Consider the following 26,419-nt stretch of genomic DNA (forward strand, 5'->3'; position numbering starts at 1 on the left):
TAAATTAAATTATTTTCGTTTATAAAAATACTCTTTACCATATAAAATATCAGTGTATGCACAAAAATCTTTAAAATTGTGTTTGTTAATGGTTTATAGTAAATTAAAATGCTGTAATTCGTTAACAAAAAAAGTTGCAAGTCAGTTGTGGGTAAAAATTAAAAATTAGATATTCTAATTTTTAGTGGTCGACTAAAAGGCCTAACAAACAAAATAAGTACTCCAAAGTCGAGCTATGATCAAATCGGGTTCGCTACCATTTTTTGTATGCAATTTTTAATTCGCCAGAACAACATGCAAAAAAATGTCAGGTCGCGGTTAAAATAGAAGAGAAATCGTGTTGAAGTGAGGATTTGGAGGAGGGCGTTGAAGGGGTTCGGCTGGAGCGTAAAAAGCCGTAATTAAAGTAGAGCGTACAAGGTGACTGACTAATGCATTGATTCATAGTTTAGATATAAAGCGCACTCTCCGCCGATAAAATGCCAACCGAAAGGCGTTCACATGCTGAAATCATGCGGTCAATCCGTCCGTCAGTCAGTTCACCTGGGGTTGCCAAGAATTTGCACCTGCATGTCCATGTCCCTGTTACAACTAGTGGTATATCCACCCCGAGGGACACGATAACCGCATTGAGCTCAGTCGGCTCATGCATTTTTAAAAACGCTCCGTTGGAAAATCCTCTTGCGAAAATTTCGTTGCACGTTCGCGATTCTACACACAAGAAAATGTATTCATCAAATTCTTCTGGACATCCACCGTTTAAATTTTACAATAAATTAAATACAATTTGAAGATTTATTTGCAATAAATAGTGAACCAAAATATTCATAAATGTCAAATTTACTTGTTAAATGTTGAACGTCTTAACTAAATGTGTCCAAATGTATCAGTGTATTAGAAAAATGTGATGTGTATTTTCTTTTGAAAACAATATATTTGGGTAATTACCTAAAATGAAAATATCGTGAATTTGTTCATTAGAATTTCTAACACTCAAACTTATTTTTTGGGTATTCCAAATTTCATTGTTATGTTACAAAACTTAGGACCATTACTTATACATATTTTTTGTTAATTGAATTAATAGATCATGTTACATATTTTTTCTGTGTGTTGCTTTGACGAACCTACTGCATATTGCATGTTGTTGTGGTCACTCGGAAAAGTTGTGGCAAATTATTGCATCAACTTTGGCCCATTGTTTTAGTTTTTTGTTGTTCTTCACCGCAGCTAGAAAGTAATGGAATATCTAAGTACGGCCGGAACATTAACCCGCCGAGTCATCGATCCATTCCATAATCCCCAGCTGAAATTCGAATCGAAATCAGTGCAAAAAATCAAACGCAAACCCTGCAATTTCATTCATATGCGACGCGACGTCGCCAATTAGATTTGATGACCGTATACGCTCGAAATGCTCAAATGTTATAAAACAAAAGTCCTGGGGGGCGTTATCGGCCAAAGCGAAAAAGAATGTTAAAAATGTCATGCGAATTGTGCGGCGGGACAGCCCCGAAAGGCGGTAGCAATCCAATTCTGGCTCATGAAACTGCAATTTGCATGTCTGTCTGGTCGTGTCCTGCTCCACCACCCACCATCCACCATCCACCACCCACTGCCCACCTACTCGGTTAAGTAATTGCCCCACGGAAAACGAAAAACGGACAAGCAACAAGTTGAGGTAATTATTGGGAATATTTGCATGGGCGGGAGCTTTGGGAAAATGCAGCTTACCCTTTTGCGCGCTCTGCATTTGTTTGTAAACAAATGCCCAACCCCGGATAAAATGGCTCTAATATCCTAACGCATTGGAAGTCCTTTTACTCGGAGCACATACGACGCGTGCGCCATTTGAATTTCCTTCTCTAACTGTTATACCAGGCTTTTCGTTTCCCCTGCGAAAATATACTTCGGGTAAATGGTCATCGAGAGAATGCTTTAGAACCATAGAAAACTGATCCTACAAAGAAACAATTTTCCCAGATACTTTGATAAATATGTAACGAATTCGGCTTGATTTCTCAATGTCATGTTAAGGTTCTAGTTTAAAACTGTCGCAAAAAATGTTAAATCGTTCAGAGAACAGAATTTCGATTTGTTCGAACGATACATTTTCACAGGATATGAAATTCTGACAACATAACCTCCAACATCATATTAAGGAAGTACATATCTGAGTAACAGTTATTTGTAACTCAATGCTAAAACTTAAAAATTAAATTAGTTAAAATTAAAAAATCACAACATTTGTCAATATTTTCTTTTTCTAAACATTTTTTAATCTTAGATAGAACTGAAGTTTTAAAACAATAATTTTTAATTAACAAGAATCTAACTACTGACATATAATATAAATAACTGTACTTGAATATTTTTCCCTCTATCCAAAAAGATATTATCGCTAAAAAGGTAAAGTTCTGTTTGAGGGACCCAATTAAATCCCCGAACTCGAAGCACCTAAATGACCACTTCAACCAACTCCCTCCACTTAAGACGCATTCTTTTTTGGCTAATTAATAGGCCTTGTGCTAATGGAATTTTCCCTTAGAAAAGGTAAACTGGTCAATCGCTCAAGAAATTACCATTAAAACGATTGTCAGTAAAATACGTCGAATGAAAGCAAACGAACATATTTGATTTGGCCAGCAGTTCCTTGGACAAATATTGAAAAAGCGTAATTAGCGCAGGACACATAATAATGCACTCGAGTGATTAATTGGCCAGGACAAATAATTGCCGATTAGTGGAAAGCCATTTCCGATTGAACCACTTTCAAGCCACCAACGACTTAGGCTCAAATTCCCAGCACGCAGTTGGCATAAAAGTCGAAAAAGCAAATTTGCAATCAAATTGGAAGACCAAATCGAATAAAAGGCCCTGGCTAACTGACCATTTCGGTTTATTGGGTGCACAAATATTGAAAAGAAATTTGCGCTAAACGCCTCAAATTGCCAAGCCTGATAGCCACACGTATTGAAATGGCAATAAATGCAAATGAAAAGCTATAAACACAATACCCAGGCCTACGACTGTGCACCCTTAACCCCCATCTCTTGATTTGAGGACAAGGGTTACGGGTTACGGGTTACGGTTATGAACACTCAACGGGTTAACCAAAACGCATTTTCAATAAATACCAATTATGATGAGCACAGCCTATTGACCATTTGGCCGGGGATTCGACTTTGGCAGTTTCGATTTGGGCATGCGAATTATTGTTGGAGTGTTTTTTTTTTTTTTTGGGGGGTGGAACATATGGCCTTTTTCAGGTGGGTCATTCCATGGCCCATTTATGGAATTATGCCATGGCATAAAAATTTGATGAGCTTCAACTTCACAAGTGCCTGTGGTGCCTGTGTCCCAATGAAAAGTTTACAATAAACGGGAACGGGGAAATTCCAAGCTTTGAAATTGCGTGGGTTCTTACGCAAGTTGGGAGCTAAAAGCCCCTCCCCCAATCCAAAACTCCATCTATTCTCTATCCAAATTGTCAGTTGGCCAGTTGGCTCCAACATTGCATGTCTTGGCATACGTGGGCCATGAAAAATTCATGGTCCGCCTTCATTGTGCTGCCACATAATTAGACTGCGGCTGCCAAAAAATAAAGGCGGTCCCGAAAGCATGCTTGTTGTCAGATACCCTGTAAAACTGGATTACTCGACAGAAAAGTATTGTCTATTCCACAAAATCTATTAGAAAATAATATGTCAGTGTGTGTTGGAAAATCTTTTGGATTGATGATTCCCTCAGTTTAATGCTAATAAATAAATAATCTTTTGTAAACTTGTAAATCTACGAAATATTATTAATGATTTTTTTCAGCAAGTTGACGACACAATTCATAAAATGTGTTTAAATCTATATATTATTTAAATCTACGAAATATTAAAAATGCTATTTTTCTGCAACTTGATGATACAATTCATAAAATGTGTTTATATCTATTAAATCTATCTATCTATTATTTAAATCTATATATTATTTAAATCTACGAAAATTATATATGCTATTTTTCTGCAAGTTGATGGCAAAATTCATAAAATGTGTTTATATCTATTAAAACTATCTATCTATTATTTAAATCTATATATTTTTTAAATCTACGAAAATTATATATGCTATTTTTCTCAAGTTGATGGCACAATTCACATCAAAAATGTAGGCATCAAAATAATAGGAGAGAAAGACAGAATATTTTTTAAAATTTGTCTTATGTTAAGACTCTTATACTGGAATTCCCGGTCAAGTATACCCCTTTCCTTAATTTACTATTAGGTATTCAAATGGAGCACCTGTCCAGTGGGAGGCGATTAGCTTTGTCTATTGGCCGTTGTCCCAAACCCAATAGATGTGGGCTATAAAAAACAATGCCGCAATAGTTAGATTTCCCCACCAAGATTGCGGCCGTTCCAGGTCCTGAAATTTGCGCGCTTATCACTTTAATGCCGATTGCTCAGTGCCACCCCAACCTTAACCCCCTGAGGGGCCAAGGGGTCGTTTCGCGTAAAGGTCATTGTGTTATTAGTGCCGCTGTACCCCAACTAAGGTAATAGCAGCGCAATTTATATTATTAATGCCTCGTATGTGGATCGCGCACTGGATGAACTGGAGGACTGTTGAAGGTTCTTCGCTGGAAAATTCATATGATTTTTCTAAATATAAGCTTTGTTTTTTATTTTTATTTTTAAAGTTTAGGATTGGTTTTGACTTAGATGAAGGCTATCACTGACGCATGGCGGCAATGTGTTAAAAATAAAAGGCTCGTCACGGCATCTAATTGAAGGATGGGTGGAATAGCCGCCGCCCACTTCCTTTGAAGGACTTTTGGCTCGGGTGTACTTAGCAAATTGCTTGCCCTCTGTTGCATAATAAATGGAGTGCAAACACAAGTGCGCCATGAACCGAATACACACACACCAAACCTGGACTGAACCCAATTTTTTGCGCTGCTAAAGAGGTCAGCAATACAAATAGAGCACCTCCAACCATCCGATAATTTCGGGCCTTTGTGCGATTGACACACGCATGTCAGGCCCCATTACTGGATCTCCATCAGGCATTAGCCCCCGCCTCGGCTCTAGGTAATTCCCTTCGAAATTGCGCATTGCCAGTTGGATTTTCCTTGCACCTGACGCACCACCCATCACCCACCAACCACCACCCACCTCCCACGAACACGCCCACCCATCAGAAAAGATAATTTACCAGTCGGCCATATCGATCGTGTGAAGCTCGCAACGCTTTTCCCGTTTCTCCTTCCCGAATTGCGTGCCGTGATGTTCAATTTTCCGTAGAGTGGACAAACGAAACCGCAAATGGAAAAACTAAACCAACTATTTTGGCTGCCAGGGGGCGGGGCAGTGGCAATCGGGTAAAGGCTAGGGACTGAGGTGGCCAACATGTGTGCCGCACACATGAATTATTAATTGACAATTGCCGAAAATGTCCATTAACCAGCACAAAAGAGGATGGAGGAGGGAAAGGGGAATAGGGAGGGGGGAGGGGGGGGACTAGCGCCAGGATAATTTCAATTTCTGGCTAATGAAAATTATGGCAAACGGGGTTAGTTTTTCCATCCACTAGCAGGTGTTTTCATTTGCTTCAGTCCCCTTGAAAAGAGTCGATCAACTAAGCTTACTCTGCGTAAAATTGTGTTCAAGCATTAGCTCATTAAAATATTTTAGCTATCAGATCAAAGATTTTATATTCTTTGCTTGATGCAAAAGTACTTCTATAACTTTCTAATGGTGAACGATGAGTATATTTAATTTGAAAAGTAGGCTAGGAAAAATTCTTTAACCAAATTCGATAGCAACGATTTTCTATCAAATATTATTGATCTTACAAAAAATATTGTTTGTTTCAAAAAGTCCTTCTGAATTTTAAAAGCTTGTTTTTTAGAGATCAATAAAAAAGTATTTTTTTTAAAGTATTAGACAGAAAAAAAATAGCTGGACTAAAAAATAATATAGCTTTTAGCAAAAGAGATTACTTATGGCAGCTAAAAATGTTCATAAGTCAAAGGTCCGTGATCATATCATCATTATCTTAGCTAAACAATCCAAATTGCACAATAAATAAAATAAAAAAAATTTTGGAAGCATGTATATATTTTAACAAATTAGAAAAAAAAACATATTGAAATAATACTTTTACTCGCTTAATCTTAAAAAAAATTAATTTTTATCTTCTTAACTTGGCACACATTTTTATTAAAATAATAACAGGATTTTATTTCAATTAAATCGCATTAATGCCATCTTTAAATACAGATGTCTTAGAAATGGCAGTGTTTTCGAAAATTTTAACGAATGTATAATTATCGAAATATACGAAAACTTTGTAAATTATAGTTTTTGTCGAGCGAATTTTAAACTGTACCAACAATTTAAAATTAAAATTGGAAATAATTATAATTCAGAACTAAAATGTTCATATTAAAGGGTACTCAAGTGTAGTGGTAGTTCCAAAAGACAATCTTGTACAATTTAAATTACCACTTCCTGTAGCCTTCGCTTGCACTGTCATTTTGTGAACAAGCCTAATGGCCGGGCTTCAGGTGGCACGCTCTATTGGCCAAACGATCACTTTGGCTTAAATGAGTTCTTTATCAGTTTGGCATCAATGTTTTTCTAAAATTGGGATGACAATTATTTCTAGATTTGAGAGCGGTTGTCAAAAACGACGAGCACACGTCAAACACCAGGCATTACATAATAAATCTCCCTACGAGCGTTACAATAGAGTCACTGCCGAAACAGCTGAACCAACAACAAGAGTTGGCCAACAGAATAGCCGGTTTTTGAGTTTTTGAGTTTTTAACCGAGAGAGAGAGCCACCGCTTCACTGACGTGTCATTCAACTCGATCGAGAAGCCGAGAAAACCGAGAATTTCAGAATTTCAGAGAGCCCAGGTGAGTGAGTTAACCGGGGCAGGCGTACGAAATTCAGCTGAGCGAAGCGAAAAGTGGATTGGAACCCAGAAGAATAAAACTTTTCAACTCAACTCAACGTCTAAAATCCTCTGCTCCTCTCTTGTTTTGAAGCCAGTCCGCGCTGACAACCGGCAAGTGTAGGGTCAAGTTCAGAAGTCTCTGTTTTTGCCACGAAGATGATGCGGATTTTGGTGACGCTGCTGCTGGCCGCTTTCCACTCGCTCCCCTCCACCTGGGCCATATCCTGCACTGGCTGCGTGGACCTGGATGAGCTTAACTTCCAGAAGACTGTGGAGCGATTTCCCTACGCGATTGTTAAGTTCGACATTGCATTCCCCTATGGTGATAAACATGAGGCTTTTGCCGCCTTCTCGAAGGCCGCCCATAAGGCAACTAAAGATTTACTAGTGGCCACCGTGGGCATTAAGGATTATGGAGAACTGGAGAACAAGGTGAGGTTTTAAAATATACAAGATCAGTGGCGGGCTTGAGTGTGGGGCTAGCAACCATTTTAATTGCCACATTTTCCATTAGTTTTCACCCCAGTGCGTGTTTTGCACACCGTAATACTACAACATTGTATCTGAGCAAGCTCTAAATCAGGGTTGCTCAAAACTGACTTATGGTAGTGCATTTGCCAACACAATTCAAAAACATTTACACACAAATAACAAAGTCAATGTAGAACCGAGAAAAACGAGCAAAAACAAATTGGCGATCCAAAAACAAAATTGCGAAAAATGCAATTACAAAAACAAATGAGCTCATTGTGCATAAGCATAAGAACACCCCTGCTCTAAATGTTTGTTTAATAGCCTGATCAGACTGCTTTTATATTCGAATTAATCTTATTAAATAATAATATAGAAGGATTATACATTTTTTTAAAATTTTGTTGCTTTTAACTGTCCTTAAAACGAAATGAATACTAATTCGTTTGCAACTTATTTAGGTATACGGGAGCTTACTTTGAACTTAATTTAATTTGTTTTATTTGTTTTGTTGAATATATTTAGAAGCAGTCTTCCTATATCTATAAATTTTTTAATATAAAAAATATCAATGTGATTTCTTTCAGGCTCTGGGCGACCGTTACAAAGTTGACGATAAGAACTTTCCGGCTATCTTCTTGTTCAAGGGCAGTGTCGAGGAGTACATCCAGCTCCCCAGCCACATGGACGTTACGCTGGATAATTTGAAGGCCTTTGTCAGTAGCAACACACCACTGTACATCGGTCGCGATGGCTGTATCAAGGAGTTCAATGATGCCCTGAAGAACTACGCCAATGTGCCCGATGCGGAGCAACTGAGTCTCATCGAGATCCTGCAAGAGAAACAGGAGCAGCTGGCCAATCCCGAGGAGCAGCAGAGCGCCAAGGCCTATCTGGTCTATATGCACAAGATCCATGAGCTGGGGTACGACTTCCTGGAGGAGGAGACCAAGCGCCTGTTGCGCCTTAAGGCCGGCAAGGTCACGGAGGCCAAGAAGCTGGAGCTCCAGAGGAAGCTGAACATCCTGGAGGCCTTCAGAGTTCACAAGGTCACAAAGACCTCGTCCGGGAAGGAGGAGCTCTAAACTTGTCGATGTTAATCTGTTAAAACTGTACAAAATAAGAAAATCTTTTATGTTCTATTATAAAGCAGGATCTTGGTCCAGAAGTGTAAATGTACAAAAAAAATAAGAATAAACCAAACGAATTTTGGCTCCACATAAATATTGTATTTATCCCAAAGATAATTGGATTTTAAATAATCTTAATTTTAGTCATGCTAAGACCAGACGACCAAACCTGGAAAATATTTTTAGAGGTACATATATGGGTTTTGTTAAATCTGTTTTACAACGGGGACGAAAATGTCATTTTTGAACACTTATTTGCCCGATTTTCTGCTCTCAAACACAATACACTTCCGAAACACTTAAGACCAGACGACCAAACCTGGAAAATATTTTTAGAGGTACATATATGGGTTTTGTTAAATCTGTTTTACAACGGGGACGAAAATGTCATTTTTGAACACTTATTTGCCCGATTTTCTGCTCTCAAACACAATACACTTCCGAAACACTTCAAACACTTGTAAAGCTTAAATTAAATACAATAAATAATACGAAAACAACCCCCTTTTGTTTGATTTTATTTAAGTCTTCTTTCAGCAATAAATTTTAAAAAGACTTTTATTTTAGAGTTCACAAATAAAAATCCCCGATAGAGTTTTTTAAATATCAAAATGATTTTTAACTTGAAAGCCCTTCGTCATACACAAGTTTGTATTCCCTTTACTGAGTAACAGGGTATACTTAAATAGTTGAAAAGTATGTAACAGGTATTACATGTTATGATCAAATATTTAATTTAAATATTAATACTCTGAATATCATTTTTACCATTTTTATTGATTTTCGATATGAAGAAACTAGGTGAATGAAGCGAAAAATCTGTAAGAAAGGGCATACTTTTTATAATACCCTCTGTCTGGTGATGCTTTCCCAAAAGTACATATGCCGGATCGGATGAATATTTTATTTTTTTTTCAATTAAAAATCCTCTACCATGTGAACATAAATATTTACACAGAACTGCTTCTTACCATCGAATATAAAATCTAAAAACAGTCCGTAATCTCCAGTTGGAAATGGTACCGGAAATGTAATGCGATGAAGGTCGCTTACCACCTGCAAGCCCTAAGAAAAAATTACGATAGAATACACAGTTGACGAATTTAAATAGACTATCTTACCACATAAGGACATGAATGGTTCAATGTAGATACGTCTCTAATCAACTCATAGAACATCTTGATGACGGGATTATTTCTCCTTTGTAAAAATTTGCAGGCATCGATGGTGAAATCAAACAGAAATGGCTTATAGCCATTTTCCCTTTTCATCAACTTCAATCCGAGGGATACTTTGTTGGCTGGATGTAAAAACGTTGCATTTATGTTCAGGCTGGTCTTATTGCGCGAATAGGCCTTCAGTCGACAATAATGAAAAACGGCCCATGATTTGTTGTATGATTCACAGACAACGTTTGTCATTTTAACAAAGGGTGCTTCCTGAGTGAGAGGTTATATGTAGATAACCAAGATTTTGATATAATAACAAAACTATCTTACGCTGCATACTAAAAAGAAAACTGGTACAATTACTCCAAAGAAGATAACCTTATGATACATGGCTGATCATAACGAGTTGCAATTGAAGACTGCAAATAAATATTGAATGTTTGTGACCATCAAAGTTTTTTTTTTTGATTTTGAATTCAAGCTTTAATTTTATGATTTGATAATAGTACAATATTTGCAGCTCCCTGAACACGCAAATAAGTGTCGTTTCAATCGTTTAAATATAAACTGTAGTTGATAAATGTTACTGTTGAAAAATCTGTCAGCAATGTGAGCCAATATAGCTTATGGCTCGATTTGTATACAAACCAATATTGCCGAACGTCGAATACCCTTTAATTTTTAGTATATGTTGTATTAGTGGTTAGTGGTTTGACCAAATGTATGTAAAAGATGGCTCTTTAAAAAGGTGGAACTATGGAAGCTAAACTGTGTATAAAGTTCAGCTTCCCATAATTTTATAGATCACCATTTTTTTAAAGCATACAATTTATGAATATTTATTTATTAAAATATAAGAATTGAAATAATTTTGTATACTACATTTTTGTAACACACCAAATATAGCTATAAAATATCTGTAGCTCCCCAAAAAGTATGCAACCCAATTTTAGACCTAAATATTTTTGAAAGGGGATGTAAGAAAACATAGCATACTTTTAGGATAAACTTTAGGCTTCGGCTTCTATCAGATCAGCTTTGAAGAAGGAGAAACAGCCCCAACCCCACTAAACAAGCAAAGTGTTATACAAAATGCACTTGGATGAGATGGGGCGAGAAGGCTGTCTCGTTCTTTCGATCGTACCAAAGCAAAAACGAATTTTTATGGCGAGCTTGTTTTTTTTTTGTCTTTATAAATATGGCTGCGTTGGCCGTGCAGTTTTCTCGAATGGTGGATAGCTTGGGGGGCCTGGGGGACTGAAGGGGGGCGGTCAGGGGTGGGGTGTTGCTGTTCTTGTTTTTTTTTCTGCTGCTGGTGGCGCTGCGTTGCGTCTGTGTTAGTGCGTGTATGCGTATCTATTTCTATGCCAGTATCTGTATCTGCATTTGTGTTTGCGTTGTTATCGCTCATTTTCACTTTAATGTAATTTTGTGTGCACTCTTTGGAGTTTGCTCTTTTGTGCACACGCTGAGTTGGGGCAGCCATATTTATTTCTGTTCAAAAACAGCACACTCAAAAATGTCTGTGCTTATAGCTTTTTAATAACCGTTTGAAACAATACTATGTATATACAAATTTGATTTCAATATGCGTGAAAATTCATTAGCTTGTTTAAGCCTTCATAAGAAATGTTTTCTAAATTTCCCTGCATTCTATTTTTTTTTTAATATTGATTACTATAGTTTCACGTTTTTTAAAAAATTACATATGTCAAATAGTTACACAACCAAGGTCGTTATTTTAATTTTTAAATTACTAAAACCAGTTAATCTATTTATATTTATTTACCATCACATTACATCACTTTTCTATTCCCTATTAGATTTAATTAAAAGATATTGTTGTTTTGAAAGTAGTGCAAACATCACAGTCTTTTTTTACAAAAAAATTTTTGAAACTGAAATAAAAATATATTAAATCAATATTAACCAATTCTAATTTTAAAATGGAGCTTTTTGAAGCTGAGCTACAATATTTTCTTTCAGTGCAGAAATAAACGCACTAAAAAGATGCGTGCTGTTGTTGTTTCTGTGCGCGAAAGTCAATGAACTTTTTCGGTGCTGTCTACGCATTTTTCTCGGCTCCGCTTGTTTGCGATAACTATTTGGGTGCACTTTGTTGTGTATTTTTTACTTTTTGGACAGCGGATACACATACGCCCAGGGGGAGCAAATCTGGTATTATTTACTTGTGAGGGGAAATCATTTCCTTATCACGGGCACTGCACAAAAATCACAATCAGCAGCACCCGCTTTTGGCAATTGTCTTGCATTTCTTTGAGCAGCAACCTTTGACCCGCAGCTCTGCCAATTGGCAAGTAAAAAGCGGAAAACTCAATTGGAAAGTCAGCATTCTGCTGGTGCTGGCGAAAAACAATTTTCACACACTCGCAACCGCAGATTAAACTCGAGATTTATCTGCTAGCAGGGAAGAGTGATGCAAATATTTAGTTTTCCAGGCAAGTGCATCAGTCTCTCGAGATCAATCAATCTGAGAACCCTTTTCGTTGGCCTGGGAAATCAAGAAACTCGCCCACGCAGAAATCGAAACCCTACCTTAACCCCAACCCTCGGATCTGCCCCTGCCCCTCAGCTGATTATCCATTCACCCCATTTTATGCACCTGGCAAGTGCGCAGTTGTTGTGTTGCTCAAATAGTGCGTAAAAAAATGTGCAGACAGGACAATCAGGAGCAGCAATCTGGAGCACAAGGAAAATTGAGAAATTTATTGTCGCCGGCGAGACCGAAAAGTCATCATCAAACGCAATGTTGCAGGTCCAGCCAAAGATCTCCATCCCATCCCATCTCCATCTACATCCCCACCTCCATCTTGGCCATCCGGGGACTACCTGCTGCGAGATTTACGTTTATGCATTTCATTTTGTCGTTTTGTTCGTTCGTTTTTCGATCGCTTTTTGGCCATTAAACAGGTTCGGGCCCGACTCTTACTTTATCAGCCGCTGCAGATCGCTGCACATTTGAAATGTGCATCCCAATCCCGACTTTTATTCCCTTTCCCAATACCAATCCCAATCCCGATCCCGATCCCGATCCCGATCCCGGTCCCATTACCATTTCCAATCGCTGTATTCCCCCCCGTCCGCGATTCAAAACGCCTACAAGATTGTCAACCCATATAGAGTCACAAATACACTGGCAGAATTCTGTGTCAAATCAAAAATAAATTATTTTTTAATAGAAAAGATACTTTTGGAATATATGCTACTATTTAATTTACTGCTTCGTTGCGTGACAACAAAAAAACTTCAGAAGTTTATTTTTTAACAGTTCTTTTTAATTTAAGTCTTCATTGCTAGGAGGTATTAACAAAAAATTGTATTTATCTCCATACCTTATAGTTTTTATTTAACTTAGAAGTATATTTTTGGTGAAAGACTAAACAACTATTCAGATATTATTTAAAAATCAATTTATATCAAAAATTAATACACGTTTATATTTTAAATATTATCATAAGTTTGATTCCATTAAATTTTTTAGACTTATTAAAAAACGAATAATATGTTACATATTTTCATAAGAATGATTCCATTTAATTTTCAGAATATTTTAGAACGAACGTTTAATAATCTGAGCAGGCCGGTGAATTATTGTTTTCAAAGTGTATTTAATCAATCGAAGGGGGTGGGGGTGGGGGGAAGGGTTCGCAGCGAGGTCAGGCCATAAACTTATAGCCATACTCGGCAAATGCACAAAGTGTGTAATCCCCGGCCCCAGCGATATGAAATCTGGTCTGGCGGGACTGACTTTCGGCCGATGTGATGATGCTGAGCCAAGAAAACCATTTTCACGACTCTCGCCCGACTGCGATGATCGTTTTTTGTTGTTGCTGTTGGTTTTTTGCGGCCTTCTTTCTTCATGGTAGTAGTAGTGGGGCCAAAAAACCTGCACAGGTAGTCCGGCTAACAGCTCTAAACCCGCTTTTCCTCATCGCGTAATGCGTTTTTCGGGCTCGGACACGGGCCTCGAGAAAAATGTTTCATTTTGAGGTTTTTGCTTTCCTCCAGCCTTCTTTGATTGCAGTTTGGGGCAGCTTCTCATGGCTTAATTGGTTAGGCAGGGGGCGGGGGGCGGGGCAGAGCGGCGTCTTGGTCGATTGGCGTTTTGGGCCGTCAGCGTCATCGGCCATTGCACCGCATGCAGATGCGTTTTTGGTTTTGGTGCCCCAAAGTCAATGACTCTTGAGGCATTTTCCGTGGGCCCGAAAGAAACGCTTGACAGATTTTACCCATGAATGCATATTACGCACAGAACCAACTTTCAAATAATTGTGAATTTTTGAAAATTTATTAATAATATATTTTCTAATTTTTTGCTTATTAATGATGATTTCTGCTTATGACTTTTATTGATATTTGCTTTAGATTCTGTTCAATATTCATTTGACGACTATGGATAACTACACAACTTTCCTATTAAACAAGTTAAATACTGTTTTAGTATACAAATGGCTCTGTTAATATAATTTTGTAAACTTTTTTTTCCATGTGCAAGAAGTGGCAGGGGAGTTGAAAACTCGATTGTTTTTGACTAACGCCTGGGAAAGCGGCGAAATGCAAACCGCCATAACCGAACGCTTCGCTGATTAAGATTCATGGGTGATCTGATAGCACCAGCATGGCTTTTCGAAAAGGTAAACAACCCTTTATCCAGCGAGGAGCTCCAAGGAGTTCCTCTTAGTTGAAAAGGTTCTACTGCCATCCCGCTGACCCTCATCCGCTGAAGGCTCATAATTAATGTCAAATAATTGGCGGAAATTTGTTTGCCATTTAATTGTGGGCATTTCACCACTCACGCCACACGCTTTCCCCCCTCTTTTGCATTTCCAATTTATTTTCACAATTTCTCAATCAATTCTCTTTATTGACCAAGATGCGGGCGCAGCCAGCTAAATTGGTGAATTGCAATTGCAACATTTCGTCGTCTTCGGCCGTTGGGTTTTTCCACTTTTCCGCCGGGTCATTGACTCATTTGACTTGGTTTATATTTCGGGAGCGGCGCGAATAAAATGAGCGAGCGCATAGCTTTTCCGCCATTCCCAACGGAAATCCATAAATAGTGCGTGTGTGGGTGCGCCGCTCCCACCCAAAGAAAAAAGAAAAGCAGGGAGAAATAAATAAATCCCCAGGCAACCTGCATCTTTTGGCCGCGATCGCTATCGGCGATCGTCTTTGTCCTTTGGCCAGGATTCGCGGCGTTCCCACAGCTAGAAACGGATTCCTTTTGTTAGGGCGGATTTTTATATCAAAATCGAAATCAGAAAAAAGTCAGGGTCGCAACAATGGGGTCCAGAGAAGAGACCCAAAGTCAGAAATCGCTTAAGGTTAACACATCGCACACAGTGGAGGGAATCGGGGAGCGGGACAAGTGTCGCGACCACGACGAGGGTAAGAAAATGGGAAATGGGAAACCTGTTTGTATCACATCTTGTATCTATTCTGCACTGGACAGCCTGTACCTGGATGCCGTTTCGATGCCGAGCCCTAGCCTAATTGAGGGTTGGGGGGAAAACTCCGAGTATCCGAGTTTCCACGCCGCATCCACGGATGCTGAGTCAGCGGCAATTGCTAAAAAAATAAATAAAACAGGGAATCGCCGAGGGATCCTGAGAGAGCTGCAAGATCGCGTAAGCACCGGGAATCGAACAATTAACAACTGCAGGTCTGCAGGTGCCGAAGACAAACAGCAAAAGTCACATACTCCAAAACAGACGGCGCACAATGGCCACAAAAGTCAGAAAAGTCAGAAAGAAAACATTAGCCCAAGGCAGGCCAAAGGCCTGGAGGAAAATGGGAAACGGAGGAGACGCTCCGGGGGCGGGGGAAAAGGTCCGAGGGCAAACACAAAGAGGAAAACTCGCAGACGGGACATGCGAGTGCACATTTTCGTCTATAAAATTTATTCGCATTAATCGCCGTCAGAGATAAAATTAACGAAAGAATGGACAAGGACCTGGACGTGGACGTTGGCAGGGGCGAGAGGTCAGAGGTCGGGGCTGGGATCGACTCCTGGGATGATAAGGCAACATTGACACCTTGGCCTACCTTGGCAGGTAGAGCCTGCGATTGCGTGAGTCGCCTTTTTGTGAGTGCCCGGCCTAAAGAGCAACAAATTCGCAGTCCGAGGAGTCCTTAGTCAAGGATACACAAAGTACGAAGAGAGGACTGTACCAAGAAAACTTTGTAGGAGGGAAATTTTTAATGTTAAAATGAAGCAAACACATATTTTTGGCTGAGGGTTTATTATTTGTTTTTTGTTTTCCAATTGGTTCGTTTCTGAACAAAAATAAATAGTGTAACCCTGTTAAGTTTAAACCTATTTGTAAATCGGAAACCAAATATAGTAATGGCTAATGTAATGGGTAACTAAATGGGTAATGTAAATAAACAATATATATTTACTTATCAATATATCATAGATCAAACTTGACTCTGAATGTAGTATTCTAATTTAAATTAAGAAAAAACACACGAAAATCCATTTTTATTTAGAAATATCTTTCACATGTTGATTATGATCTTAGTTTTTGTAATTATAAGCCATACTATAACATAGTTCTATTCAATCTTTTTTACTCTTACAGTATATTTTAACTTTCTTCAACTAGTCTCTTAGTTTTAAAGCAATCTGCATAAACTTTCCCAAAAGTTGTCTTTCTGTTAGCTTCCCTACTTCACTTTAGTTTCTTCTTATTAATTTGCGTTATCGATTTGGATTACAATAACAAAATAATGAGTGACCTCCATTTTGTGTGATTTTTCCAGAGTGTGCCCCCGTGTCTATTTCCGTAGTGGGCCTGTCCCACCGCGGTGGCTCGTGGATGGAAGTGGAGGCCTGTCCTCCAGTGGGTGGTTCATTGGGTGGATGGGTGGGTGAAGTAGCACCGCAAAGTGGAATGAAGCGTATGCGTGTGTAATTAAGTGCGCAAAAAGACGCAGGAGGCTGCCGAAATGGGCGGCGGGCGTGTGGGCGTTTCCGTATATCTGTATTTATGGGACACACTTACATATGTATGCAAATAGGAAAACCATGTTGTTGTTGTGCTCTACGCAGGGTGGGTGGTGTTGTGATAAAAATGTTGATGTAAATTGCAAAAAGCAGTTTTTATGTCCCATTGCCACATTTTCAGAGGAGGCTGAGTAAAGAGAGCTGAAAGCCTGTGAAGTGGTGCAAAATATTATAAATACGTGGTGGGCGGAGGCTGTCAGGTGGTGGGTGGAATGGGTGGGTGGTTGTTTTTCCTGTTTGCTTTGATGTGCCATTGTTTGCTTTAGTTTCTGTGTCTTCCAATAGCCCATTATCCGGTCTATAATTGGCACACTGTCGTTAAACGAAAAGGTGGAAATCATTAAGGATTTAAAATGTAAGTATACTTATACTTATAAACTTGTAGTTGTACTAAAAACTTATTAGTGGATTTGGGGACTCTTTGATCATATAAACTATTTCCCTTTCTAAAGAAGAGAGTAGAATTTGAAGGTCAGGGGAATTTTTTAGCATCCCTGGAAAAGTTGCCCAACACTTTCCGGCAGTGCTGGCTAAATGGCAGTAGGCAGTGCGATTTATGCTGACAAGATGACAAACCAGGGCGGAAATGCATTTTTTTTCAGCATAAAATTTGTGCCCAAAAAAATCAGGGCAAAATTTGCACCGCAACTTAACGCGTTTTCTAAGCGAATTAAACGTTGTATTGATGGAGAACTGATAGACCAAAGTGGTCACAACCTAAAAATACTTAAAAGTTAATCAAATTGACCCGAATAATTGAGAAATATCCAGTAAATTGGCAAAATGGTGAGTAGAGAACAGAGCTTCCAGGGCTTCTTCCTATAGAAAAACCCTCTCTGCAGGCCAGTCACAAGTCACTTTCCGTGAAACTGAAGCTTCCCAATCGTGTCCAACCGGAGGTTATGCCTCAGCCCGGAAAAGCCGGTCAGTATACCAACAAGATGCACTACTTGAAAAAGCACATACTGGACGAGGTTTGCAAAAAGAAGTTTGCTCTGGACTTTCTGGAACCGGTGGACACGGAGGCTCTGAAGGTGCCCACCTACTACGCGGTCATCGATCGTCCCATGGATGTGGGCACGATTCTGAAACGGGTGCAGAACAACTACTACAGAGACATCGAGGAGGCGATCTCGGACTTCCGGCAGATCATCCGCAATTGCTTCATGTTCAATCGGCCGGGCGACGTGGTTTTCCGCAAGGGTCAAATGCTGGAGAAGTTCTTTTCGAAGAAGATCAAGGCCATGCCCAAGGGTCCGGAGGTGGTCTGCAACAAGGACCCCAAAGCGGTGGGCAAGTCGAGGGCCAATGCCAAATTGATGGCCACCTCAGCTCACACCGAACGCCTGTGCCGGGAGCTCTTGAATAAGTTGCAGTGTTTCACCAACCAGGCGGATACCACGGCCCGCAACTTCTTCAATACCAAGTGGGATTCGCTGGTCAAGAAACTGGACAAGCACTACTTCAAGACCTTCGACGAGTTCCGCTCGCACGTGGATGGCATCTTCAGGAAGTACCACGATCCGGCCAAAATGATCTACGAAAGAGCCTTCAATCGGCCAGCATCCATGATTGAAATGCCTAGTTCTTTGGGCAGCTCAGTTTTGGCTGAGGCGGATCTAAAAGAGCTACTGCGAGCCGCCGAGCTGGCTGAGAATGGCTTGATGCAGTGCCTCCAGCCAGAGAGCTCGAAGGCTAGGAGTGTGATGGAGGCGTTCAGTGCCAGCCTAAGCAAGCTTAAACATAAGCTGGAAGCATCAAGAGCAGATGCCTTTAGAGAACAGAGATTGAGCCCCAATCAGGCTGGCGAAGAGGAGGATTTGAACCAAGGAGATCGCAAACCAGCTCTGGACTTGCTAGAGAGCAGTGAAGTGGATGCGCTCACTGCGGTCCGTTATGAGTCCACCGATGACGAGGGTAACGAAGCCCCAATGGATGCGGTCAATGACACAGAACGACGTAATATTCAGAAACTATTCGCCAAACTGCCTTCGACGGCCATGAGGGAGATAATCCACATGGTCCAACAAACCGAGGGCTTGTCCTCGGAGACTTGTAGCGACCTCAGCTTCGATGTCAAGGGGTTTGCGGCGGACACCCTGGTCCTGATGAAACGGGCCGTGGCCAAGGCCATGAGGGCTCACAGTAAGCTAAACCTCAAGGACATGCAGCCTTCGGAGAAGGAGGGTCTACAGCGCACCTTGCAGTCCCAGTTGATGGACATTACACAGCTCTTGAACAGAAATCGACGCAAAAATGCAGCTCCATTGAACAACCTCAAATCGAATGCAAATATTAATAAAGGTAACGTAGTGCGGAAGCGTCCAAGTGCTCCTCTTTCCGCCAAATTGAACCAGGCAACAACAGGATTGAAAAGTGGCGAACTGGGAGTTGGCTGTGTCGGCGAGAGTCGCAATCTAAGTGACACCAGCGATGACTCCTCTGGTCCACCCAGTCCCCAGAGGCAGCGGGCGGGTGAGCCGACCAATGCTCCCTCCCAGCAAATGAATTTCCCGAGAAGGACAACTGCCCCGCAGAAGAAACCCTTTGGCTCGGCTAATTCCGTGCTCGTTGACGATCTGCAGATGAGCAGCAGCTCCAGCTCCAGCTCGAGCTCGAGCTCGAGCTCCAGTTCGAGTTCCAGTTCGAGCAGCAGCGACAGTTCCAGCAGCGATTCCTCCGACGATGAGGAGCAAGGAAGTCCTGCGCCCAAACGCAAATTGGATTCCATAAATGCTTGTACTTGATTTTTCTATTTATACGTTTTTCATAATATATGAGACACTATAAGCTTCTTACTTTCCAAAACTAGAATTGTGTAACTTTTTTGGGATTATTTGGAAAGTTTATTTATATTATATTTAACATAAAATCGTTTTGAAAGGGCAAACAAAAACCGATCAATTATGCAACAGCAAATATTTAAAGGTTTTCTCATTTATAAATTCTGCTAAGCCTTTTGCTCGCATTTTAATTTTTGTATCAATTAAGGGGTTTCATGGACTCAAAAAATCTAATTATTTATATTTTCTTCTTAAATTTCTATCTGAACATTGTCCCAAATTTACGAACTGATTCGTGTGATAGTTTTGGAGATACAGCTTTCAAAAGTTTGGAGCTCGCTACCCACTTTTACTGACGCTTAAAAATTTAAACGATTTTTCACGAAACTTTTTTTAAAGTCGGTTGTCAAGATTTCTCGCGAAATACTCAACCGATGTTAATAAAATGTTACACAGATATTCATTATATATTTCACAAGGTCTTTTTTAAGTTACAACAATTTAAAAAAATAATAAATGTAGAGAACTTTTCGCCAAAATAAGAATTTTTTTAAATGTCTGTCAGAAATACAATTGTCACTTTTTTTCCTTTCCCAATACCTAGTTTATTGAAGAGTACTTTTTCAAAAAAAGGTTTCACAAAATCTTAAAATGTTTTTTGAGATTTCAAAATAAATTTAAATAAAATATTACAAGTTATAAATGAAAAAAAAATATTGAACATAAGACGTGTTTTTGTACGAGGAAACCTATGTAACCCCTTTACCAACTGATAGTCCTTCAAATGATTTAAAAGCGAAAGTATAATTCATACATAGTTAAAAACTTTTTATCAACAGCTTTAATACAACTATGAACAACAGTGTACAATGTTTAAATTAATATAATTAAAAAATAAAATAAAAAAAAAACATATTAGTTATATTAGTTAGGCCGGACATTTGGTTTCTTTAAAATTTTTGTATCACAGTACAATTGTTAAAAAATAAGGTCATAATTTTTATATTATTATATATAAACAATTTTTCATATAAATAAAACATTACTCAAAAAACCGTATCCTTAAGATTTACAAGCTAAAAAAATTAATTTATATTTAATGAGATTTTATATTTTTTAAGTCTTTGTCAAACAAGAAGTCATTGACACATACCGACAAATAAAACCATCGGATGGAAAAGGGAAATTGAGATCAGAGATCAGTGAGTTAGGATCTCCGATCTCGACTGTCTTTGCAACGATCACGTAGCCGGCAAAAATTTTCACGAAAAATTATGCAAATTTCCCAACTTTCTCACGATCGCAGCAAAAAGGAGCGAGGAAGGATGCTCGCAGTACCTGACACCCAGCAGTCAAATTAGAGCGGAGATCACGCAGATCTCGCATCTCGCGGCGGAAGGAGTTTTCCACAAGCAAGGAAATTTGCATAAGATTTTCACTTGGCGAAAAGGGTGAGGATGCACTCTCATTTGCATAAGAAGCCTCGACTTGCGAAACTGCCAAAAGGACCGGGATGCCAGCGAAAGTGAAAATGGGAATGAAAAAGGGAAATGCTGCAGACAGGGGTTAATTATGGGCACAGTGGACGGCGCCTCGCTCACAGCATGCCGACACGCTCGCACACCTGAGTCGTCCTTCGTCCTGAGTCCTTCGTCCTTTGTCCCTTGGCCGCAGGGGGTTGAAGCGAGACGGCACCACTGGCCTCGCTCATTTGCATAAGGTCCGCATGAGATGCGCATGCAATTTACTTGCCCAAAAATTATGTAAATCACTAGTGCAAAAAGGAGATTTTCTCACGCTCCTCGCTCAACTCCTTCGTCGATGTCGATGTCCTGGACTTGGAGGCATCGAGGTCCTAAGTGATCGAGGTTTTCGGGGTGCGGTGTTTGGGTTTCTGCACACCGGGCAACAAATCAATTTTGATCGATTTTAATTTAGCCTTCGATTGATTTGGTCATTTGCATATTCAAGGTATCCCTATTTTCATCCTGATTATTATGCAAATTCCGAATCGTAGACTTCCTCGACTTAGGACCCAAGAAACTAATGGACTCTTTTATCAAGGGGTTAGAAATGCATTTTGCAAAAGGTTTGATTTATGCGAATTTTTAAAATAATTTATTTTATGGTCTTCCAAGGAATAACTATTATTTAAGGGAAGACACTTTTATGCCAAAGAATATTTCGTATTTATTTAAAAAAGCTCAAATATTTATCTTTGCCCGGAACGATGTTTTCCTTTAGTTATTGAAATTAAAGTTTTCCTTTACTGTTTAAATCTTAGTGAAACCAACTTTACTTTAAAGCTACAATTTGATAGCTCTATGTCCTTAAATTAATTTGAAAATGGAAATGTGGTTTTAAGGCTAGTTACCCATGAACAATTTTATATGGTATACACTTTCTAATTTTTGCACGATTTTCGCACATGATTCGTTGGTTCAAAACACCTCCTCTTTGGCAAGCCACCACCACCACCCTGAACCCAACCCCTAAAACCCTGGAAAAGTTGCGAAATCGCCACTGCGATTCGCCAAAAAAACCAATCGAAGAGTCACTGCATGTTGCGAAATTGCAAGGAGCAGCCAATGCCAAAGCCAGGCACTTCCACTCCCCTTTTCCAGGAGCAACCACCGCAGGGAAATTCGCCCCTGTTCCCGCAGGAAGCAGGATATGAACTTTGATGTTGCCACTACCAAAGGCGGACCATAAAAAAATCCGCAAAACGAGGGTTGTCTCTCGTAAAGTACTTATCGAAAACACCCCAAAACACCCTCCCTCCGGAGCGCACGAACACACACGCAGTGTGCATTATTAAAAGTGGATTGTGCGTGTGTCTTGTATCTGGCAATTTTGCAGCAACAACAATGCGCGACGGGCCACATGCAAATTTTTTTGTATCACTCGCCTAGGGGTTGAAAATCGAATGAACGAACGAGCGGAAAAAAAAAAACCGGAAAATAAAGCCAAAGCTGCAGCAGACTTCGGCCAGACGTGGAAACCTTACTATATTATATATATTTATATATCACCAACCCCCCAGATGGCCCTTCTGCGATTCTTGCCGCTGTTGTTTATGCTAAAAAGCGTTAAAAATGCGACAGGAGCTTCCACATTTCCTGCAATATTTTCCTGCTTTACTTTGGCTTTTCGCGTTGCGGTTTCCAAGGGGTGGCCATTTTTTTCCGAGATAAACAGCCTTGGCATTAGGCATTTTCCCCCCTGTTGAAAAAAAAATGTAATTGGGAACATTTTCCGTGACGACACTTGAAGTCCGAGTCGAGTTGGCATTTTCCAATCGTGATACTTCTTATCGATTTGATAAATACAAAATGGTGCTGAAATTGTAAAAGTTTCCAGTATACATTGGTTAGATTACCACAATAGAATTGGATAGTCCTAGTATTAACTTTATGAATTTGTTCTTGGGAAAGAGGAGCTTCTTCTGCACAACACGCACCACAAAAATATTCAGAAAAGTTAATTAAATTAAATTTGTTTTTCTTTTGGTTTTTAAATACTATGTAATATATTGGCATGTCAACATATGTATTGGCTAAGACAAAAACATGTTGTTGGTTAGATAAACAATTTCCCAACAATAACAGGATCCACAAAAATATATTTTACTTTCTCAGCAGCATAATCACTTAGATGTATGCCAATTTTTCAAAAAACTTATTTATTTGGCCTATAATGTAATAACTATAAATTAAGTGAATTCTTTATTTAAAAGAATATTCCGTAAATTTGAATAAGTTTTTAATGAAGACAAAATTGTAGACAGTATTACTATTTTACAACAAGCTTAAGGGTCTAAAAAATAAGTCGATGCTAAATACTATACATGTTTGGTATCAATCTCATTTTCTTTTTGTGCACGATCTACAGTAAAAATTTTGGCTTTGGGGAGTAGACAGACTTTTCTTATCGCTCTCGGATCTGCAACTGTCACTTTCCATGTGGAAACTCGAGGAGAAACCAAAGAAGAAGACAGGGAAAACGTGATGTCTGTAAACACCCAGGACAAACATTCGCTGCTATCATATTTGGCATAAATTACACGCCGTACGCCAGTTCCAGCGACCCTTGGAAGTGCGGGTGTATTGGGGAAGGGAAAAGTATCCCTCGGATCCGTTTTCGGTTTTTTATGCGACATAAACAACGCACGAAGAATGGGAAATTGGGAATTTGGGAGAAACCAGCGAAAATGAAAATAGATATACGCGCACTCGTCGCGCTTCACACGCGCAGGGATCGCTGGCTCTCGAAAAGGATCCAATTACAAAAGATGTCTGGGAACTTTGACTCGAACAAAGCAACATGCATTCGAAAAACCCAAGAGAAAAAAAAAAAAAAACGAAACTCCAAACAAAAACTGTTTGAATTTGTCGCATTTCGAGGCCTTTGTTTCCAGAAAGGACAGCGTGTGTCAGTCGCTCGAATCGCTCGAGGCTATCGATCCTGGTTTCACTTTCGTTCGCAGATCCTTTTATTGTATTGAATACTGGTCCAGCCGTGCGTGTGCCAGAGCGAGAGGCAGCATCGCTGACCATTGTCCTGACTTGTTGACCTCTTGCGGGCAAATTAGCCACACTCAATAATAAGATATGTTCGTTGCCCGAACAGATAATCAAACTGTTGGGCTAATGATGCACATAGGGGTCGTTCTTAAGCAACTTTCCATATAATTTGAAATAGTATTAGGCAATAAGAAAATAGCCATTTTGATTGGTGATTGTATTGGTTTTTTTCAATTTAAGAGTTTTTTTGCTAACGATATTTTATGTTTATCAAAACAACCTATCTAACCCTATTTCACAAGTACAAATTAACACACTCTTATTTTATTTGTCTAGAAGTAAATTAAAATAAATTAAAAACCATTTATAGTATGTTAAACTAAAAGAAGGTGATTCTGTTAGCCCGTTTAAACAAAATATTATTTTATTAAGTAAAGATGGAGCTACAACCATACCAAAGGTAACTTATTTAGTAATTTAATTTAAACGTATCAAAAGAGCACTTTCGAAAAACATTTTGTTTTTTTATCAAACTCAGCTTTTAAATTGCAAACATAAAATTGCGAAAACTAAATTCGAAAATTTTGACGAATTTTGCAATAAGAAAATAAACAAATGGTATCTGTTTTTAAATGTGTTTCCCATTTAGGCAGCATTGAAGTGTCGAGCAACTATCAATTAAAGTGCATTTAAGGTGTTGTATTCCCCTGAAGGTTCGATGATCGCCGTGCCGTCGTGGCAATTATGCAATCTGAGGCGGCGTGGCCAGCATTTGAATTCCGAATGCCACGATCGTGGCCAAATCGTGATGTGGCCCCAGTTTTGTTGGCGTAGGGCCGCCGATCCCAAAGACCGAAAAAAGGCAGCCGAAACCTCACGAGGCATGCAACAATTGCGTGAGTGTGAGTGTGAGTGTGAGTGTGCGTGGCTGTGTATCTGTGCATCCACAAGTTCGAGTATCTTGTGTTTTTACCAATTTCCCCTTCTTCTGGGAAAGCCAAGATGGCGACCTCGCTATCTCCCCCCCTTCGCCTCCCCCCGGTTTTCTTTGGTTCGTTGCTTACTTTGTTGTCGTTGTTCTTCGACGTTTTGTTGACATTACCAAAAATGTTTTATCGCGCTGCAGTTGCTGCCGTCTCTCTCTCCGCCCCTACACCCGTCTCTTTCGCATGCACATGTGCAGCGCATTTTCCCGAAAATTAAATGCAACATTGCGTCGCCGCGACTCAATTGCGTGGTTAATGCTAATTATTTGTTATTCCACAGGCGAGAAGCGGCGGAAAATGCAGGAAAACGGGAAAACAGAAGTGGAAAACACACATATTTTTGGAAGACACGCACAAGGGACGTGCAATTGCTGGCGATTTCCGGCCGCACAGCGCCGAAAAATAAATAAGACTGAAAATAGATTGGGCTGACTGTACCAGCGAGTACAGTTTAAATTGGCTATAATGACCTTTGGTGGTTACAATGGTAAGTACATCGAAAACCATTATAATTGCAGGTTTCTGAGTATTTTGCGTGTGCCAATAAGAATACGTTTAGGTGGCTTTCCTTAAAAAACTATCATAAGCGAAATTATAAATTTGTAATAAGTCATTTTTATCTGGATTTCGTGTTATAAACTCTTGGTCAAATTAATTTTCTTAAGACAACAAAAATTGCATTTACACACACTTTTTTAATTGGTGCTAAAAATTAGCAATTTAACAATTTTTTCAGTGTGAGATTTCTTAAGAATATTTTAAGCCATTCTTATGTTTTTCGATGTGTACATTTATATTTAATAATATTTTAATAATAGAAGACTCTGTTCACAATGAAGTATTGCTGAGAGAATATCTAATCACATTTAAGCAATATGATAAAACTAAATTGACATGTCGCAGACTTCGTTATAAATGCAAATAAAGCCACAAAGGGGTTAAACATATTGGCAATTGATCGACTCGCACTGTCATTAGACATTGAGTGATAGAAATGCCCTCGAGTGTGTGTGTGGCACTTTGATTGTAATTAATGGGCTGCAATATTTATCTAATGGCAGCGAGCAGAGAAGTCACCACTTGGTCTGCTGCGATCTCCAAGAGCCCAATAATGGCCTGTCACTCAAACTGCAACTGCAGCAGCAGCCAGATCTTCTCCTCTTCTCGACCAGCAGCAGCATCCCAGGCCAACAATCGTCTTTGTTGGTGGCAGCGGACAATGGAGGACAATTTCTCGGCCACTTGTCAAAATAATTTGCGCCTGTCTTTGGGCCTCGAGATGCGGATACCTGCCGTGCAATTGTTGACTTAGTTGCACTCTGCCGTACGTGAAATGTGTGAGAAATTCTTGGGCCAACTTCGGAAAACACTG

General features: G+C 39.4%; 4 protein-coding genes across 5 annotated transcripts in view; 2 read left to right on the forward strand and 2 right to left on the reverse strand.

Annotated features, from left to right (window-relative positions):
- Positions 1 to 26,419, reverse strand: part of LOC128256765 (zinc finger protein 33A) — a 181,192-nt gene that overhangs the window by 137,409 nt on the left and 17,364 nt on the right. The gene's annotated exons all lie outside the window — the stretch shown is intronic.
- On the forward strand, positions 6,650 to 9,056 carry LOC128256769 (protein windbeutel). 2 transcript variants are annotated; one of them, XM_052987375.1, is made up of 3 exons: positions 6,650 to 6,914; positions 7,047 to 7,387; positions 8,014 to 9,056. In XM_052987375.1, the coding sequence occupies exons 2-3, from the start codon at positions 7,112 to 7,114 to the stop codon at positions 8,509 to 8,511; spliced, it is 774 nt and encodes a 257-aa protein (XP_052843335.1). In that variant the 5' UTR covers positions 6,650 to 6,914; positions 7,047 to 7,111; the 3' UTR covers positions 8,512 to 9,056. The 2 variants fall into 2 exon arrangements, with proteins under 2 accessions (XP_052843335.1, XP_052843336.1); XM_052987376.1 differs by having other exon boundaries at positions 7,051 to 7,387.
- Positions 9,475 to 12,801, reverse strand: LOC128256734 (uncharacterized). The gene is made up of 3 exons (XM_052987268.1): positions 12,676 to 12,801; positions 9,678 to 10,007; positions 9,475 to 9,621 (listed from the first exon to the last, which is right to left on the reverse strand). Exons 1-3 carry the CDS (start codon positions 12,799 to 12,801, stop codon positions 9,475 to 9,477), a joined length of 603 nt encoding a protein of 200 aa, XP_052843228.1.
- LOC128256735 (bromodomain testis-specific protein) lies at positions 17,380 to 19,502 on the forward strand. Its single transcript, XM_052987269.1, has 2 exons — positions 17,380 to 17,541; positions 17,598 to 19,502. Exons 1-2 carry the CDS (start codon positions 17,539 to 17,541, stop codon positions 19,500 to 19,502), a joined length of 1,908 nt encoding a protein of 635 aa, XP_052843229.1. The 5' UTR covers positions 17,380 to 17,538.

Source organism: Drosophila gunungcola (assembly GCF_025200985.1).
Source record: "Drosophila gunungcola strain Sukarami chromosome 2R unlocalized genomic scaffold, Dgunungcola_SK_2 000027F, whole genome shotgun sequence".
Classification (NCBI taxonomy): Eukaryota; Metazoa; Arthropoda; class Insecta; order Diptera; family Drosophilidae; genus Drosophila; species Drosophila gunungcola.